General features: G+C 41.2%; 2 protein-coding genes across 2 annotated transcripts; both read left to right on the top strand.

Moving 5' to 3' along the window:
- Positions 1 to 7,004: 7,004 nt before the first annotated feature.
- LOC311172791 (olfactory receptor 1J4-like) lies at positions 7,005 to 7,967 on the top strand (the record flags this gene model as incomplete). Its single annotated transcript, XM_084236319.1, has 1 exon — positions 7,005 to 7,967. One exon carries the CDS (start codon positions 7,005 to 7,007, stop codon positions 7,965 to 7,967), a length of 963 nt encoding a protein of 320 aa, XP_084092445.1.
- Positions 7,968 to 16,744: 8,777 nt separating this feature from the next.
- On the top strand, positions 16,745 to 17,695 carry LOC311172790 (olfactory receptor 1J4-like; the record flags this gene model as incomplete). The annotated part of the gene is made up of 1 exon (XM_084236318.1): positions 16,745 to 17,695. The coding sequence occupies one exon, from the start codon at positions 16,745 to 16,747 to the stop codon at positions 17,693 to 17,695; it is 951 nt and encodes a 316-aa protein (XP_084092444.1).
- Between the last annotated feature and the right edge of the window lie 1,180 nt (positions 17,696 to 18,875).

Here is an 18,875-nt window from a genome sequence, read left to right as displayed (position 1 = left end):
TTTCTAAAACAGAAACCTTCTGGGGTACTTGAAGTATTCTATATATTCTTCCAGTCGTAGTAATAACGGATTACACCCATGTAAAATTTCATTTCAAATGAATCCACTTTGTGCATGCATGTTACACAGAAACACAAAAGGGATGGGTCAGAAAAACACAATAAGCCATGATTATGACTTTATGAGTGCAACAGTTAGGTGCAGTGTGTGCATAAATTGTATAAAAATGGGAGTGTGTATTTTACAGTCAATACCTTACCTTTGCAATATGAAAATAATACATGTGACATAAACAATAGGATACATTCACATAAATAAACAGAGGTAAATATTTATATGATATCTCTATATAAAATGAATGTTACTATTACGGTGAAGAAATGCTCCTAATTTTCCTACAGCTATTTCATTCCTCCCCAATTTTCTGTCTTTAACTCACTCATGTGAACAAATATTATATTATTATATTATTTTCTTAATATTATTGAGCTTCAGGTGTGATTAGAATGTGCTGATTTGGAACCTTCCCGGTTGTTCATGTACTTTAAGAGCTGGAAGATTGGACTTAACCAAATTTTCAGGAAGAGGTGAGGTTCAAAAGTGACGGACACGGAATGCGCCCAATCAGCACTAAAACTGAGCCTCAAGAATTAGCTTTTAAGTAATTAACAGCAACACAAGGTTGTTGGAAATCAGAAGACAAAGAAAGGAGTCTTTATATAATAAAACTGTTTTTCAGTAATCTCTATCAACATGGAATATATTCTACAAAAGTGATTATAAAATAATTTGTAGAAAAACTAACAATTCTAGCAGACTTATATAAAGGGAAATCACAAGGGTATTGTTCTAGAAGCAAGGTAGTGATTATATGAGTATACTTGAAAATTCACAATATTTCAAGACCAACACAAATTTTCATAATATTGGTAAATATAAAAATGAATGTTTTCTGAATCAAAAGCATCAATGATAAGAACGGCAACCCCAAAAAAGGCTTTCCAGTTTTTCTTTTTTTATTTTGGTGAAAATTAACTGATTCTAGTTTTTGGGGTTTTTTTTTTTTTTTTGTGGGACCCTTGCCAGTGGCCGGGGATTGAACAGGACCTGCAGGCAGCCTCGCAACCCAGCGCCCAACCACTGCGCCGCCAGGGGAGGCCCTGATTCTAGTTTTTTGAGGGTAATACAATTAAACTGTAATAACAATAGCAGCTTTGACAAGAGTACTAGATGAATCTTTCCCTAATGTGTGTGTTGATCATAGAACTATGTTATCAAGCCAAACTCATGTTAGAATAAAGATCAAAAAATAAACCAATGGAACAGAACAGAGCCCCTAAATAGATCCACACTGTGTAGACCTTGATACTTCATAGAAGAGCGAGGGCAATCACTGGGGAAAAATACAGTCTTTCTGCAAAGGATATTGAGGAACTAAATACCCATAGTCACCAAAATAAACTTCCAGCAAAATATTGCCCTGAATATAAAATGTACAAATAGTAAAGAGTCTTAAAAATCCTAAATTTTTAGAAGAACATACGGGATAAAATCCTGAAGTCTTGAGTTAAGCAAAGGTTTCTTATAAAAGCATAAGCACTGAGGTACAGAAAATTGGACAGCATGATTTTTTTTAATAATACATTTAAAATAATAAGACATAAAACACATGGGGAGAAAATACTTCTAAAAATTATATCTGATAAAGAATGGAAATCAAAATATGTAAAATATTTTCAAAGTCTCGATAATGTGCAAAAAAAAATCCAAATTTAAAAATTGGGCAAAATATTTTAACTACTTCACCAGATAAAAGTACAGACATGATTAGATGCAAAACATTCTGAGTGATCAAGTAAATGCAAATTAAAGTCTCCAAATTATCACTGCACCCCCAATGGAAGGTTAAGTTCACAAAAATGGTCATAACAAAAGTTGACCAGATCTACCAGAATTCTAAAGATAAAATATCCAACCAATATAAGGGTCTGTGGGGTAATTCAAACCCTCATACACTGTTTGTAAAAGTGAAAAATGGTACAATAACTTGGAAAGAAAACAGTTTCTTAAAGTGTTGACCACATACTTACTTTTGATCCTCCCACTCACTCTTATGTAAATAGCCATTAGAAATGATAGTCTATGTCCATTCAAAACTGGTTTATTAATGTTCAGCTTAATGTTAGTAGACCCAAACAGGAAATAACCCAGTGCTAACCAGCATTTGATGCACAAGAAATATTATTCAGCAATAAAAATAAATTACAAATCTATCAACTGTAATGAATCTTAAAATAATATGCTAATGAAAATCATCACTAAAAGATAGCACATAGTTATTTGATTCCCTTTATGTAAACTTCTAGAAGAAACTATAGAGAAAATAAGCATTTCAGGGGGTGTCTGGTTACAGCAAGTCAGGTGAAAAAGGGAACTGTGGGAGGAGGGGTCACAAAGTAGACAGGGGCATCATCAGAGGTGACAGATCTATTTTAGTATGCTATTTTCAGGAATGAATGTGTATGTCAAGACTGAACAAACATTCATTTTAAGTACTTACAGTTTAATTTGTTTCAATTAAAAGAAAAAAAGAAAAAATGAGATGCAGTTAACTTGAATAATTGTGCTTATTGAAGATACTTAATTTTTCACTAAAATTTCCTTACCAAGAAAAATTATGGCACAGAACTTGACTGGTGATTTAATCAAAGATATTTAATGAAGGAAGAGTACATAGTTATTTTACTAATTTAGGGTCATCAGAATTAGTTCTACATCCCATACCCAGTGGTGTCTGACCAGGGACTGGCTACATCAGTGCTGGAGGGTGACTAGGTCATCCGGCTCCTCAGGTGAGCCTATGAGTAGCTCAGTGGCCCCTGATACCTGGGACACACTCTCAGGTGACTCCACCAGTTCAGTCCCTCCTGCCTCTATGCAGGCTCCTCCCCAAGGTTTGGTAGGACTGGAGACACTTAAATGACTGTCTTTCCTTACCCAGGAGCTCAGGGACCTTGACCATATCCTCTCAGTGGTTTATAAAGTGGTGTCCTCCTGGCTGTTTGCTGGCATCTGGGACAAACAAAGAAGCTCAGGAGGTGATGGACTCACAGAGGATGTCTTCTCATTCTTTGTTGCTGGTCTTCCCAACAGCAGCTGAGGACTCAGACAATGAATGGGTGCCTGATCTAACAAGGAGTGACACAGCCTGGATGGGCAGTTGATTCTAGGTGAGGAGAGTGTGTCTCAATGCTCAGAGGTCAGCATGTGCCCTCCTTGTATGTCCGTGTGTGATGGAGGAGGGTGAATGTTTGTCTGTGACTGCTGTGTCTCTGATGAGCGAGGGGTAGAAGAGAAGAGAGAAAACAGAAGTGAAGAGATGAGGAACAGTAAGACAAAGGTGGATTGGTGGAAAGGGAAATAGAAGACAGGAAGAGTTGGAGATAAATGTCACATCCTGACTCTTTTCCTCTCTTTGGCCCACACTCAAGCACCAACTCATCCTCCATTATGCAAGTGGGGACCACTGCTGAGTGTGACCTGCAATGTCTTCATCAGGCCTATGATCTCAAACATACGCCCTCTCTCCTCCATCACTCCCCACGTTCACCTCTGTTACTCAGCACAGGTAAGTAAAGAGATTGCACAGGGCAGAGTAGAAGATGCGCTCCCTGCTCTGGTGCAGGAGATTCCTGCTTTTATCCACAAGCAGCAGGGGAGGGAGGATCTGAAACTGCTATGGAGTCAGTGTTAGGTGTGATCTTGTATTTTCCTAAAGATTACATGTGCATGTCACTCCAAGGTTTAGTGTGTGTGTTGATGTTTATATACAGGTGGTGTTCTTGCCACTGCAAGGAGCCCACATATCTCTCTCACTGCTCGCACCTTAGTGGCCATCCACAGTGGTCATGGTCTGCATTGAGAGGATGGGTCATTTGCATCTTCACCACTGGGAAGGTGTCTCATACTAATGGATAGAACCTCAGGGTCTGCAGCAGGTCCACTGGAGCCCAGTCCTCATCAGGTCCTTATGTTTGCTCTCTGACATTCAGATCCCTCCCTGGGAAAGGAGGGGTAACCACCCCCACATACAGTGCTGTTTTAAGGACTAAATGAGGCAATGACTGATCATTATCAGCACCATCCAGCACTAGGTGTGGTTCATGAGTGGTGCTCAGTAAAGAGGATTCTTAATATACTTCCGAAGCCAGGGTCAGGTAGGAAGATCCTACCTTACTGCTGTCTGTGCAAGATTAGGAGGAGGATAGAAAAGCAGCCTCTGCACACCCTGCACAACTTGGAGCACACATGCCTGAGTGCCTGATCCTTCCAGGGCTCTAGACCCACTGCCTTCCTCACAAATCACCCACACACACACACCTCCACCAAATCAAGGTCACGGTTGGTCAGTTGGTTCCTGCTTTTTTCCTCTGTTTCTCAGTGAGGCTGACACAGCACTTATCACTGGGCAGCCAGGCCTCCACATGGGGTCCAGACACTGTCCTTTCAGTGGCTGTGAACCAAGATAAGCAGAGGCCTGAACAAATTCATGGTCCTGGAGGATGTGGCGGCTCCTGAGAGCAATGTGACAATTGCCACAATCTCGCATTAATTGGGTGGCTGTGCTAGTGTGGCATAATAAGCCCCCTGCCCCTGTGCGCTGGACTGGACAGTCAATGACGGGTAAGATCAGGAAGTGAATTCTGACAACCTAAGACAGACGCAGTCCCCGAGGGGAATTTGGTTCCCACCTTTTCAGCCATGACGAATAACTGGAACAATTAGGCCTGGGCGTTGTTAAGGCACCACCAAAATATGTTGTTACTCATTGCCAGTAACAAGGATCATAGTAAAGGAATGCAGCCATGGAAACTGATTCTATTACTTAGTAAATAATATAGCCAAACAAAGGTATAAGAATAAATAATAGTATATGAAAAATATAATACTAAAATAATAATAACAATGTAATCATAATGCAAATGTGCTAGAGTGAACCTCCAGTATGGAGATTAGAGTAAGAAATGTTCTTGATTTGCACTTGATTTCTTGATAGATAATAAGCAAGATGTAATGATATATGACACAATATGCACTTATGCCTTGGTAAATGATTAACCAGACACTGTGCAAAACACAATGAAGTAATTACTGTAAAAATGTATAAAAAGAGAAGATTGCTTTCAATAAATTGCACTCAGATTTTCACTCTCCCTTGAGTGTGTCTGTGTGTCATTCTTTCTTGTCCCTCGCCCTAATTCCTTCGATCACCTTTTGCTCATTCACATTCAACCCTGAGATTGTCTCAATCTCCCGCCACTGCTGGGCTGGTCCGCGGCAGGAGGAGGCCTTGCTGTCCTGCTCTGTTGCTTGAGTGGGTCAGGAAACTTCTTCAGCCTGTGTGGTGAGTGGGTGGGTGGGTGGTGTGTGTGTGTGCGTGTGTGTGTGTTTAATGCTAACCTCTAGCCTCACTGCCAAAGGAAGGGAATCCTGACATCACCATAAGAGAACCCAGTGACCTCACTGGTCATTGTATCTTTGTTGAGTATTATCACATTTATGGAATGAAGGGATTAGTATTTTCCTAATGAATACACAGTGTCTAGATGTATCTACTTTTGGAAATTTAAACTGTGTGAAAGTCCTTATTATTGTGCATCAATATGACTGAAAACTCTTGGACTGATGAGTGACTGTCTCATCAGGACATGTGGCAGCGGGATGAAAATGGATTACTCAGAGCCCACGTGCAGAACAGTGAGAGCCTAGAGGGACTACACCAAGAAAGTGCAGCCCAGCTCCAAGGGCAGTCTCGTTTTTATTTAGTTTCAGACAGAAAATTAAAAAGATCAAAGAAGCAAACAGGCAAACACAAAATGCATAAGTGTATAGGGGATGCGTAGGCAGCTGGCCCCAGCCATGTTTGGATATAGGGAGAAAGTGAAGGAAAATCGCAGTGTTTGTGCTGCTCTGACCAGAACACCTATTGCCATTTCTGCACATGCTGTTTTCAGCAGGTATAGATCTTCACACCAGGACTTTTGCCCTGAGAGGCTCCTGATCAACTTCCCCTGCTTCTACACATTGAGAGGCACAAAAGGATAAAAGGAAAGAATAATCAGGGCAAACACAAGAAATAGTTGAGAAACACAATAATCCAAGCTCCCACAACTGATAAACGAGGTCACACAGCTTGTCTAATGAGGGCTGGGACATCTTTGCTGAGTGACAAATTCTGGTGAGATACACATTGTCATTTCATTAGTTTAACTTATTAGTGATGCCCCTTTGAACACCAGGAAATGTACATTTTGTTCCTCAACATTAAAATGGGTGTGAGGAGACTAGTTAATTAGGGCAACAGTGAAATTTAAATACAACCTGTATGTAAACATTTTGGCATACTGCCCACCTCTTATGTGTTAATTACAAATATTTCACATTATTATTAAAGCCAACAAGGGTTGATCTTGTGTGCCCAGGAATATTAACTGTCTTTGATTAGTAAGGACGCTGGCAATTTTACCATAAGCCTGAAACAAATCATAAGCTACTCTATTCCACTTAGAGGGATTCTCACCTTTCTAAGAGGAAATGTCCTGTTTGCCTAGGGATGCCTCTCCCATGATGCTGCCATTCATGCCAGTTATTGACTTTGACCTGGCATGATCTAAAGATGCAAATTCCTTAAATGTAGAGACTGAATTTTCCTGTTTACTAATATGCATTGGGTGCTTTGTGTATGCCTGGAACTAGGGTATAATGTAATACATATTAATATGATAAAGAAAAATGCCCTCTGGTTCCAAGAAGGAAATCTTGTTATTTTGTGAGGGTGTCATGTACCATCACAGCCTGCTGTCATGGACTGGTTTTCAAGCATCAACCAGAGTGAGTAATAAACAGAGGACTAGTTAAAAATTAACACCTTATGTAAGGAAACATCACTCTAATCATGTGGCTAATTCCAGGCTTCCCTCATTTCCCTGCCCTTCCCAGGAGACATGAGCAACATAACGTGGGAGAACCAGAGCAGCGTGTCCGAGTTCCTCCTCCTGGGGCTCCACATCCGTCCAGAGCAGCAAGGCCTGTTCTTCACCCTGTTCCTGGGCATGTACCTGACCACGGTGCTGGGGAACCTGCTCATCATCCTTCTCATCAGGCTGGACTCGCGCCTCCACACCCCCATGTACTTCTTCCTCAGACACTTGGCCTTCTCTGATGTCTCCTTCTCATCTGTCACTGTCCCTAAGATGCTGTGGAACATGCAGACTAATCACAAGTCCATCTCCTATGCAGGCTGCATTTCACAGATGTATTTTTTCTTATTGTTTGCTTGCCTTGACAATTTCCTTCTTGCAGTGATGGCCTATGACAGGTACGTGGCCATCTGTCAGCCCCTCCACTACACCACCATCATGAGGCAGGAGCTGTGTGTCTCCCTAGTAGATGGGTCCTGGATCCACTGCTCCCTCCACTCTCTCTTGTACACCCTGCTATCGGCCCGACTGTCCTTCTGTGGTGACAATATCATCCCCCACTTCTTCTGTGACCTCACTACACTCATGAATTTGAGCTGCTCAGACATCTCCCTCAATGAGTTGGCCATCTTCATTGAGGGAGGAATTCTCATCCTCCTGCCTTTGAGTGGCATCTTGGGCTCCTATATCCGCATTTGGACCACTGTCCTGAGAGACCCCTCTGCTAAGAAATTCCTCAAAATCCTTTCTACCTGTGGCTCCCACCTCCTCATTGTGTCTTTATACTATGGGACCATTGGAGAAGTTTACTTTTTCTCCTCATCGTCAACGTCCAATAATAAAAAAATAATTGCGTCTGTGATGTATATGATCGTCACCGCCATGCTGAACCCCTTCATCTACAGCCTGAGAAACAGAGACATGAAACGTGCCCTGGAAACAGTTACTAGGAGGACTAGGTTCCTTATGTCAAACCACTCTATCTGAATGTGGTAATAATAATAACACAGTCCAAATAACAAGTAAATTATTACAGCTTGACCAACATTCTGAATGTCCCACTGAGCTGGGCTACATGGAGAGCACAGAGAAGTTGGCCTTTTCCATGATTCTCTTTGCTGATGATACATGCCAGTTTTGTTTACCTAGACTGACTTTCACACTGTTCCTTTTCTACTTTGGGAAAATAGAAACATATTTATGAAGCATATTTAATGAACACATAGTAGCAATTTACGATTTTTGGCAATTGGCAGGAAAAATATATTGTGGTTATTTTGTTCAACTTGATTACTTTTACTATGTTCACTGATCTTTTGTAGAATTGATCACTTGACAAATTAAAAGATCAGCGTGAGTTTGTGTAAATAAAGGACACAGATTTGAAAATAGGAAAATCCCTGGTCTCTATGAGCTCTCTGTCCCTGACCTAAAAATTAAAAGATGGTGAAAGAAAACCACTTGGAGAGAGTAGGCTCCTTCTGCCTGGACTAGAGAAGCTGCGTTTCTCCTTATCATCCACCTCCAATGAAAAAAACATATCTAACATCATAAAGGCCATCTATGACAAGCCAACAGCCAGTATCATTCTCAATGGTGAAAAGCTGAAAGCAATTCCATTAAGATCTGGAACAAGACAAGGATGTCCACTCTCACCACTGCTTTTCAATATAATACTGGAAGTCCTAGCCAGAGCAATAAGACAAGAGAAAGACATCCAAGGAATCCAAATAGGAAAAGAAGAAGTCAAACAATCACTATTTGCAGATGATATGATAATATACATAGAGAACCCCAAAAACTCCACAGAAAAACTAATTCAACTCATCAATCAGTTCAGTAAAGTGGCAGGATACAAAATCAACACGCAAAAGTCAGTAGCCTTCCTATACACAAACAATAAATCTGAAGAAGAAGAAATCCAAAAAACCATCCCTTTTTTTATTGAAACAAAAAAAATCAAATATTTGGGAATAAATCTAACAAAAGAGGTAAAGGACTTATACAAAGAAAACTATAAAACACTGTTAAAAGAAATAGAAGAAGACACAAAGAAATGGAAAGACATCCCCTGCTCAAGGATTGGAAGAATAAACATTATTAAAATGGCCATCCTACCAAAAGCAATATACAGATTCAATGCTATTCCAATCAAAATTTCAATGTCATTCTTCAAAGAAATAGAACAATTATTGATGAAATTCATATGGAATCACAAAAAACCCCAAATAGCCAAAGCTCTCCTGAAAAAAAAAGAAGGGAATGGAGGCATCACACTCCCAGACTTCAAACTATACTACAAAGCCATAATCATCAAAACTGCATGGTATTGGAACAAGAACAGACATACAGACCAATGGAATCGAATAGAAAATCCAGAAATAAACCCACAGATTTATGGTCAACTAATCTTTGACAAAGGAGCAAAGACTATGCATTGGAGCAAAGAAAGTTTGTTCAATAAATGGTGCTGGGAAAACTGGGACGCTACATGCAAAAGAATGAAGCTTGACCACTACCTCACACCATATACAAAAATCAACTCAAAATGGATTAAAGAACTAGACATAAGACCTGAAACCATAAAATACATAGAAGGAAATATAGGCGACACACTACGTGATTTGCATATCAAAGACATCTTTACAGACACATCACCCAAAGCAGTGATAGTGAAGGCAAAGATCAACAGCTGGGACTACATCAAATTAAAGAGCTTCTGCACAGCAAAAGAGACAATAACAAAAACAATGAGAAACCCCACCAACTGGGAGAACATTTTTGCACACAACACTAATGATAAAGGACTGATCACAAAAATCTGCAAAGAGCTGATGAGACTCAACAAAAACAAAGAAAATAACCCAGTCAAAAAATGGGAAGAAGAGCTAAAAAGAAACTTCTCTGAAGAGGAAATGCAAATGGCCAACAGGCATATGAAAAAATGTTCAACATCACTTATAATCAGGGAAATGCAAATCAAAACTACCATGAGATACCATCTCACACCAGTGAGAATGGCACATATTAAAAAAACTAGCAACAACAAATGTTGGCGAGGGTGTGGAGAAAAAGGAACTCTCCTGCACTGTTGGCGGGAGTGAAAACTGGTCCAGCCACTATGGAGAGCTGTGTGGAGATTTCTGGACCTACTAAACATAGAGCTTCCATATGATCCAGCAATTCCACTCCTAGGTATTTACCCAAAGGACACAGAAACATCAATTCCAAAGAACACCTGCACCCCTATGTTTATAGCAGCACTGTTTACAATAGCTAAGCTTTGGAAACAACCCAAATGCCCCAAAATAGATGACTGGATCAAGAAGATGTGGTACATATATACCATGGAATATTACTCAGCATTCAAAAAAGATAAACACATGCAATTTGCAGCAACATGGATGGCGCTGGAAGGGATCATGCTCAGCGAAATAAGCCAAAAAAAAAAAGAAAAGAAAAATACCGGATGGTTTCACTCATAGCAGGAATCTAGAAAACTTAAATAAGGGACCAGGAAAATGAATAATTATAAGAAAGTGAAAATCAAAATCAACAAAAAACTATGAACCAGAGACACTTTTTGGGTGGCAGGGGCGGGAGGGGAGGGATTGGGGTCAGAATGGGGGGGGCTGCAATTGTATGGGGAATATAAAAATAAAATTTATTATTTATAAAAAAAAAAAGAAAGAAAAAAACATATCTGCTTCTGTGAGGTATATGATGGTCACCCCCATGCTGAACCCCTTCATCTACAGCCTGAGAAACAGAGACATGAAACGTGCCCTGGAAACACTGGTTAAGCGGGCGAAGTCCCTTATGTCAAAAGACTCAAGATGATCATGTCAATGATCACTCACTCTGCTGACAGACACCAGCTTTCATCAACCAAACTGCCTGAATTATTCTGACATTGTCTTAACAGTTCTTGGAATACTGATGCCTGATTGCAACATGCACAGGTCTTAGTGTCGGAGAGTAGGGAGGATGGGAACTGGCAGAATTGAAAAAGAAAAGTCCTGCTGTCCCGCCAACTCCATGAAATCCTGGCCTTTCTACCCTTGGCTGCTCACAGTCAATGGAGGGAGGGAGATGGAAAGAATATCAAAAAAAAATCTGCTAACGTAAATTGCATTTCCATCTTAGAACTCTGACAGTCCCATAATAAACTCTGGATAACTCATAACTTCAGTTCCTTTTAGGTTGAGTTTAACTGGGTTGACCTACCTTAATAAATATGCACAATGATGCAATTTTGAAATTTTTCCGTTAATTGTGAGTTATTTTTGTGCTTTCTAAAACAGAAACCTTCTGGGCTACTTGAAGTGTTCTACATATTCTTCCAGTCATAGTAATAACGGATATACACCCATGTAAAAATTCATTTCAAATGAATCCACTTTGTGCATTCATGTTACACAGAAACACAAAAGGGTTGGGTCAGAAAAACACAATAAACCATGACTGTGACTTTATGAGTTGCAAGAGTTAGGTACTCTGTGTGCATAAATTGTATAAAAATGGGAGTGTCTCTTTTACAGTTAATATATGTGACCTTTGCAATATGAAAATAATATATGTGACATAAACACACAGGATACAGTCACGCAAATATGCAGTGGTAAATATATATGAGATTGCTATATAAGATGAATGTCATTTTGGTGAAGAAATGCTCCTAATTCTCCTACAGCTTTTTCATTCTTCCCCAGTGTTCTGTCATTTACTCACTCATTTTGTAAACAAAAGGTTTTTCTTAATATTATCAAGCTTCAGGAGTGATTAGAATGTGCTGATTTGGAACCTTCCTGGTTGTTCATGCACTGTAAAAAGTGGAAGATTGGACTTAACCAAATTTTCAGGAAGAAGTGAGGGTCGAAAGTGACGGAGGGGCCTCCCTGGTGGTGAAGGCGGTTGAGCGCAGCACTGTGAAGCTGTCCACAACCTCTGCAGTGCCTGTTAGATCCCCGCCGGCCTCAGAGAAACCCACATGGCGAGCAGACCTCTCCTGTCTCGCCCGCTGCTCCCCTCAGCAGTGTATTTCATCAGTCTGCCTGTTTTGTTCCCTGCTCAGTCTCTGGTGGATCCTCTCACCCTCCTGAGCATCTGGCTTGTACCCCAGCTCTTGTATAAATAAAATAAATCTTGGGCCTCCCCTGGTGGCGCAGAGGTTGAGCGCTGGGCTGCGAGGCTGCCCACAGCCTCTGCAGTGCCGGTTCATTCCCTGGCCACCAGCGAGGGTCCCACAAAAATATATATATATATAAATAAAATAAAAAATTGAAATAAAATATATCCTTAAAAAAAGAAGAACATATGGGATAAACTCCTTCCATCTATGGTTCAGCAAATATTTCATATAAAACCATAAGCACTGCAATTCATAGTAGATGGTACAGAAAATTGATATCCATCATGACTTTTTGAATAGTACATTTAAAAGAATAAGACTATAACACAAGAGGAGAAAATACTTCTCAATAATATATCTGATAAAGTACTGGAAATGAAATTATGCAAAAAGTTGCGAAGACTCAGTAAGTGCAAAAAAAAAAAAAATCCCAATTTAAGAGCCTCCCTGGCGGCACAGGCCACACTGTGAAGCTGTCCGTAGCCTCCGCAGTGAGGGTTCGATCCCAGCCGGCCGGCGAGTATCCCACATGGTGCAGCAGACCTCTCCTGTCTCGCCTGCTGCTCCCCTCAGCAGTGTATTTCATCAGTCTGCCTCTACTGTTGCCCATTCTGTCTCTGGTGAATCCTCTCACACACCGGCATATCTGGCCTGTACCCCCATTCTTGTATAAATAAATAAATCTAAAAAAAATCCCAATGTAAAAACTGAGCAAAACGTTTCAACAACTACTTCAACAGATAAATGTTCAGACATGATTAGATGCAAAACATGAGTGATCAAGTAAATGCAAATTAAAATCCCAAAATTATTACTGCACTCCCAGTGGAATGTTAAATTTACAAAATTGGTCATAACAAAAGTTGATCAGATCTACTAGAATTCTAAAGATAAAGTATCTGACCAATCTAAGGGTCTTTGGGGGAATTCAAACCCTCATATACTATTTGTGAAAGTGAAAAATGATACAACTTGGAAATAAAACAGAGTTTCTTAAAGTGTTGACCACATTTGATCCTGCTACTTACTCTTCGGTAACTAGCCATTAGAAATGAAAGTCTATGTCCATTCAAAACCGGTATATTAATGTTCAGCTTAATGTTAGTAGACCCAAACAGGAAATAACCCAGTGCTAACCAACATTTGATGCACAAAAAATATTATTCAGCAATAAAAATAGAATATCAACTGTAATGAATCTTAATATGCTAATGAAAATTACCACCAAAAGATAGTAGATAGTGTTGATTCCCTTTACATAAACTTCTAGAAGAAGAAACTATAGTGAAAATAAGCATTTTAGGGGTTGTTTGGTTACAATGATTCAGGTGAAAAATGGAACAGTGGGAGGAAGGGTCACAAAGTAGATGTGGCCATCATCAGAAGTGACAGCTCTATTTTATTATGATCCTTTCAGAAATGAATGTTTATGTCAAAACTGAAAAAAAGTGCATTTTAAGTATCTACAGTTTAATTTGTTTCAGTTATAAAAAAAAAGAAAAAAGAATAGATGCAGTTAACTTAAATAGTCCTGTGCCTATTGAGGATATTGAATTTTTCACTAAAATTTCCTTACAAAGAAAAGTTGAGGCACAGAGCTTCACAGGTGATTTTACCAAACATATTTATGAAGAAAGAATACCTAGTTATTTTACTTAATTTAGGGTCATCAGAATTACTTGGAGAGCTCAACACCCAGTGCTGTCTGACCCGTATGTCAGTGCTGGAGGGTGACTAGGTCAGACTATGAGCACCCTGTGGCCCCTGATACATGGGACACCATCTCAGGTGACTCCACCAGCTCAGTCCCTGCAGACTCTATGCAGGCTCCTCCCCAAGGAGGAACTAGAAACAATTAAGTGACTGTCTTTCCTTAACCAGGAGCTCAGGGACCTTGTCCTTGTCCTTTCCGTGGTTTATAAAGTGGTGTCCTCCTGACTGTTCTCTGGCATCAAGAACAAAGAAGCTCAGGAGGCAATGGACTCACAGAGGATGTCTTCTCACTCTTTGTTGCTGGTCTTCCCAACAGCAGCCAAGGACTCAGACAATGATTAGGTGCCTGATGTAAGAAGGAATGACATGGGCTTGGGGGTGGGGGAGAGTTCTAGGTGAGCAGAGTGTGTCTCTGTGCTCACAGATCAGCATGTGCCCTCCATGTATGTCTGTGTGTGATGGAGGAGGGTGAATGTTTCTGTCAGCATGTGATTGCTGAGTCTCTGATGAGTAAGGGGTACAAAAGAGAAAACAGAAGTGAAGAGAAGAGATGAGGAACAGTAAGACAAAGGTGGAGTGGTGGAAAGGGAAATAGAAGACAGGAAGAGCTGGAGAGAGATAAATGTCACATCCTGACTCTTTTCCTCTCTTTGGCCCACACTCAAGCACCAACTCATCCCCCATTACGCAAGTGGGGACCACTGCTGAGTGTGACCTGCAATGTCTTCATCAGGCCTATGATCTCAAACATCCACCCTCTCTCCTCCATCACTCCCCACGTTCACCTCTGGTTACTCAGCACAGGTAAGTAAAGAGATTGCACAGGGCAGAGTAGAAGATGTGCTCCCTGCTCTGGTGCAGGAGGTTCTTGCTTTTATCCACAAGCAGCAGGGGAGGGAGGATCTGAAACTGTTACGGAGTCAGCGTCAGGTGTGGTCTTGTATTTTCCGTAAGGTTACATGTGCACGTCACTCCAAGGTTTAGTATTTGTGTTGATGTTTATATACAGGTGGCATTTTGGGGGGTCTGTGCCACTGCATAGGTCCCACATGCCTCCCTCACTACTGACACCTTAGTGGCCATCCACAATAGTCATGCTCTGCATTGAGAGGAAGAAAGACTCGGTTCCCCACCCCTAGGCAAGTGTCATGTACTAACAATGGGACCTCAGTGCCTGCAGTAGATCCTACTGGGGCCCAGTCCTCATCTGGCCCTTATGTTTGCTCCCTCACATTCAGGGAAATGAGGGGTAACTACTCCCACAGACAGTGCTGTTTTAAGGAACAAGTGAGGCAATGCACACACTCTGCAGCACAAGGTCTGGTTCAAAATCGGTGCTCAGTAAAGAGGATTCTTATTATCCTTCCCAAAGCCAGTGTCTGTGAGGAAGATCCTACCTCACTGCTGTCTGTGCAGAATGAATAGAAAGCTAAGAAAAATGGCCCCTGTGCAGGCCCCCCCCCCCAACACAACCTGTACCACACATTACTGATCCTTCCAGGGCTCCAAACTAGCGCCTTACTCACAAATCACCCCCCACACACACACACACACCAATCAAGGTCCTGGTGGTCCAGTTTGTTCCTGCTTGTTTCCTCTGTTTCAGTGAGGCTGGCACAGCTCACATCAGTGCACAGCCAGGACTCCACATGGGGTCCAGACACTGTCCTCTCGGTGGCCGTGAACCAAGATAAGCAGAGCCCTCAGCAAATTCATGGTCCATGAGGAGGCCTTGTGTCCTGCTCTGCTACTCGAGTGAGTCAGGAATCCTCTTCAGCCTGTGTGTGTGAGTGAGTGAGTGAGTGAGAGAGTGAGTGAGAGAGTGTATGTGTGTGTGTATGTATGTGTGTGTGCTCCTAACCTCTAAACTCACTGCCAAAGGATGGGTGAATCCCGGTACCACCATAAGTCAACCCAGTGACCTCATTGGTCATTGTCCTGAGTTTAGCACATTTATGGAATGAAGGGAACAGTATTTTTCTAATGACCATGCAATGTCTACACGTATACCTACTTTTGTAAATTAAAGTTGTTTGAAAGCCCTTTTTAGTAAGTATCAGTATTACTGAAAACTCTTGGACCAACAAGTGCCAAACGAGGTCACACAGCTTGTCTAATGAGGGCTGTGACATCTTTGCTGAGTGACGAATTCTGGTGAGATACACATTGTCATTTCACCAGTTTTGCTTATTAGTGATGCTCTTTGCACACCAGGAAAGGTATCTTTTGTTCCTCAAGGTTAAAATGGGTGTGAGGAGACTGGCTAATTAGGGCAATGGTGAAATTTAAACACAACCTGTATGTAAACATTTTGGCAAACTGCCCATCTCTTGTGTGTTAATTACAAATATTTCACATTATTATTAAAGCCAACAAGGGCTGATCTTGTGTGCCCAGGAATATTAACTGTCTTTGATTAGTAAGAACGCTGGCAATTTTATCATAAGCCTGAAACAAATCATAAGCTACTCTATTCCACTTAGAGGGATTCTCACCTTTTTAAGAGGAAATGTCCTGTTTGCCTAGGGATGCCTCTCCCAAGATGCTGCCATTCATGCCGGTTATTGATGTTTGACCTGGCGTGATATAAAGATGTAAATTCCTTAAATATAAAGACTGAACTTTCCTGTTTACTAAAATGAACTGAGTGCTTTGTGTATGGCTGGAACTAGGGTATAGTCTAATATATATTTATATGATAAAGAAAAATGCCCTCTGGCTCCAAGAAGGAAATCTTGTTATTTTGTGAGGGTGTCATGTACCATCAGAGCCTGCTGTCACAGACTGGTTTTCAAGCATCAATCACTGTGAGCAATAATCAGAGGACTAGTTAAAAATCCACACCTTATGTATTAAGACATCACCATAATCCTGTGGCTAATTCCAGGCTTCCCTAATTTCCCTGTCTTTCCCAGGAGACATGACACGCAACCAGAGCAGCATGTCCGAGTTCATCCTCCTGGGGCTCCCCATCCGTCCAGAGCAGCAGGGCCTGTTCTTTGCCCTGTTCTTGGGCATGTACCTGACCACGGTGCTGGGGAACCTGCTCATCATCCTGCTCATCAGGCTAGACTCGCGCCTCCACACCCCCATGTACTTCTTCCTCAGCCACTTGGCCCTCACTGATGTCTCCTTCTCATCTGTCACTGTCCCTAAGATGCTGTGGAACATGCAGACTAATCACAAGTCCATCTCCTACGCAGGGTGCCTTTCTCAGATGTATTTGTTCATATTGCTTGTTTGTCTTGACAATTTCCTTCTTGCAGTGATGGCCTATGACAGGTACGTGGCCATCTGTCAGCCCCTCCACTACACCACCATCATGAGGCAGCAGCTGTGTGTCTCCTTAGTAGCTGGATCCTGGTTCCTCTGCTCCCTCCACTCTCTCTTGCACACCCTACTCTTGGCCCGACTGTCCTTCTGTGCTGACAATAACATCCCCCACTTATTCTGTGACCTCACTACGCTCCTGAATTTGAGCTGCTCAGATGTCTCCCTCAATGAGTTGGTCATCTTCATTGAGGGAGGAATTCTCATCATTCTGCCTTTGAGTGGTATCTTGGGCTCCTATATCCGCATTTGGACCACTGTCCTGAGAGACCCCTCTGCTAAGAAATTCCTCAAAGTCCTTTCTACCTGTGGCTCCCACCTCCTCGTTGTGTCTTTATACTATGGGACCATTGCAGAAGTTTACTTTTTCTCCTCATCATCAACATCCAATAATAAAAAAATAATTGCGTCTGTGATGTATATGATCGTCACCCCCATGCTGAACCCCTTCATCTACAGCCTGAGAAACAGAGACATGAAACGTGCCCTGGAAACACTGGTTAATCGGGCTAAGTTCCTTATGTCAAAAGACTCAAGATGAATATGTTAATAATCACTCTCTGCTGACATACATCAATTTCATTACCAGATTGCCTCAACTATTCTGACATTCTCTTAACAGTTTTTGGAATACATGATGCCTCATTGCAACTTGCATAGGTCTTAGTGTGGAGAGTAGGGAGGATGGGAACCGGAAAAATTTAAAAGGAAAGTCCTTCAGTCCCATCAAGTCCATGAAAACCTGGCTTATTTTTTCCCTTGCCTTCTCACAGTCAATGTAAGGAGGGAGATAGAATATCAAAAAGTTTTGCTAACATAAATTGGGGGCCTCCCTGGTGGCATAGGTGGTTGAGCACAGTGCTGTGAAGCTGTCCGCAGCCTCTGCAGTGCCGGTTCGATCCCCACTCGCCTCAGAGCAACCCACATGGTGAGCAGACCTCTCCTGTCTCGCCTGCTGCTCCCCTCAGCAGTGTATTTCATCAGTCTGCTTCTTCTGTTCCCCGCTCTGTCTCTGATGAATCCTCTCACCCTCCCGTTCATCTTGCCTGTACCCTGTTCTTGTATAAATAAAAAAATAAATCTTAAAAAAAAAAGTTCTGCTAACATAAATTGCATTTCCATTTTTCAGAACTCTGACATTCCTATAATAAACTTTGGATAACTCATATGTTCATTGCCCTTTTTTTTTCTTTTTTGGGGGACCCTCGCCAGGCGCTGCAGAGGCTGCCAGCAGCCTCGCAGCCCTGTACTCAACAGCTACGCCACCAGGGGAGGCCCGATAACTTCGTTGCCTTTTAAGTTGAGTTTGTATGGGTTGACCTGCCTTAATAAATATATAGAATGATGCAACTTTGAAAATTTTCTGTTAATTGTGAGTGATTTTTGTCCTTTGTAAAAAAGAAATCTTCTGGGGTGCTTGAAATGTTCTATATATTCTTTCAGTAGTTGTAACACCCATGTAAAAATTCATATCAAATGAATCCACTTTGTGCACATATGTTACACAGAAACACAAAAGGAACAGGTCAGAAAAACACAATAAACCATGATTATGACTTTATGAGTGCCATAGTTAGTTGCTATGGGTGCATAAATTGCAATAAAATGGGAATGTGTATTTTACAGTTAATACATGTGACCTTTGCATTATGAAAATAATACATGCAACATAAACACATATGAAACATTCACATAAATATACAGAGGTAAATATTTATATG

Source organism: Talpa europaea (assembly GCF_964194135.1).
Source record: "Talpa europaea genome assembly, chromosome: 7".
NCBI lineage: Eukaryota > Metazoa > Chordata > Mammalia > Eulipotyphla > Talpidae > Talpa > Talpa europaea.
Note: the sequence above shows the minus strand (reverse complement) of the source record. Positions and strands in the feature narration are given on the sequence as shown.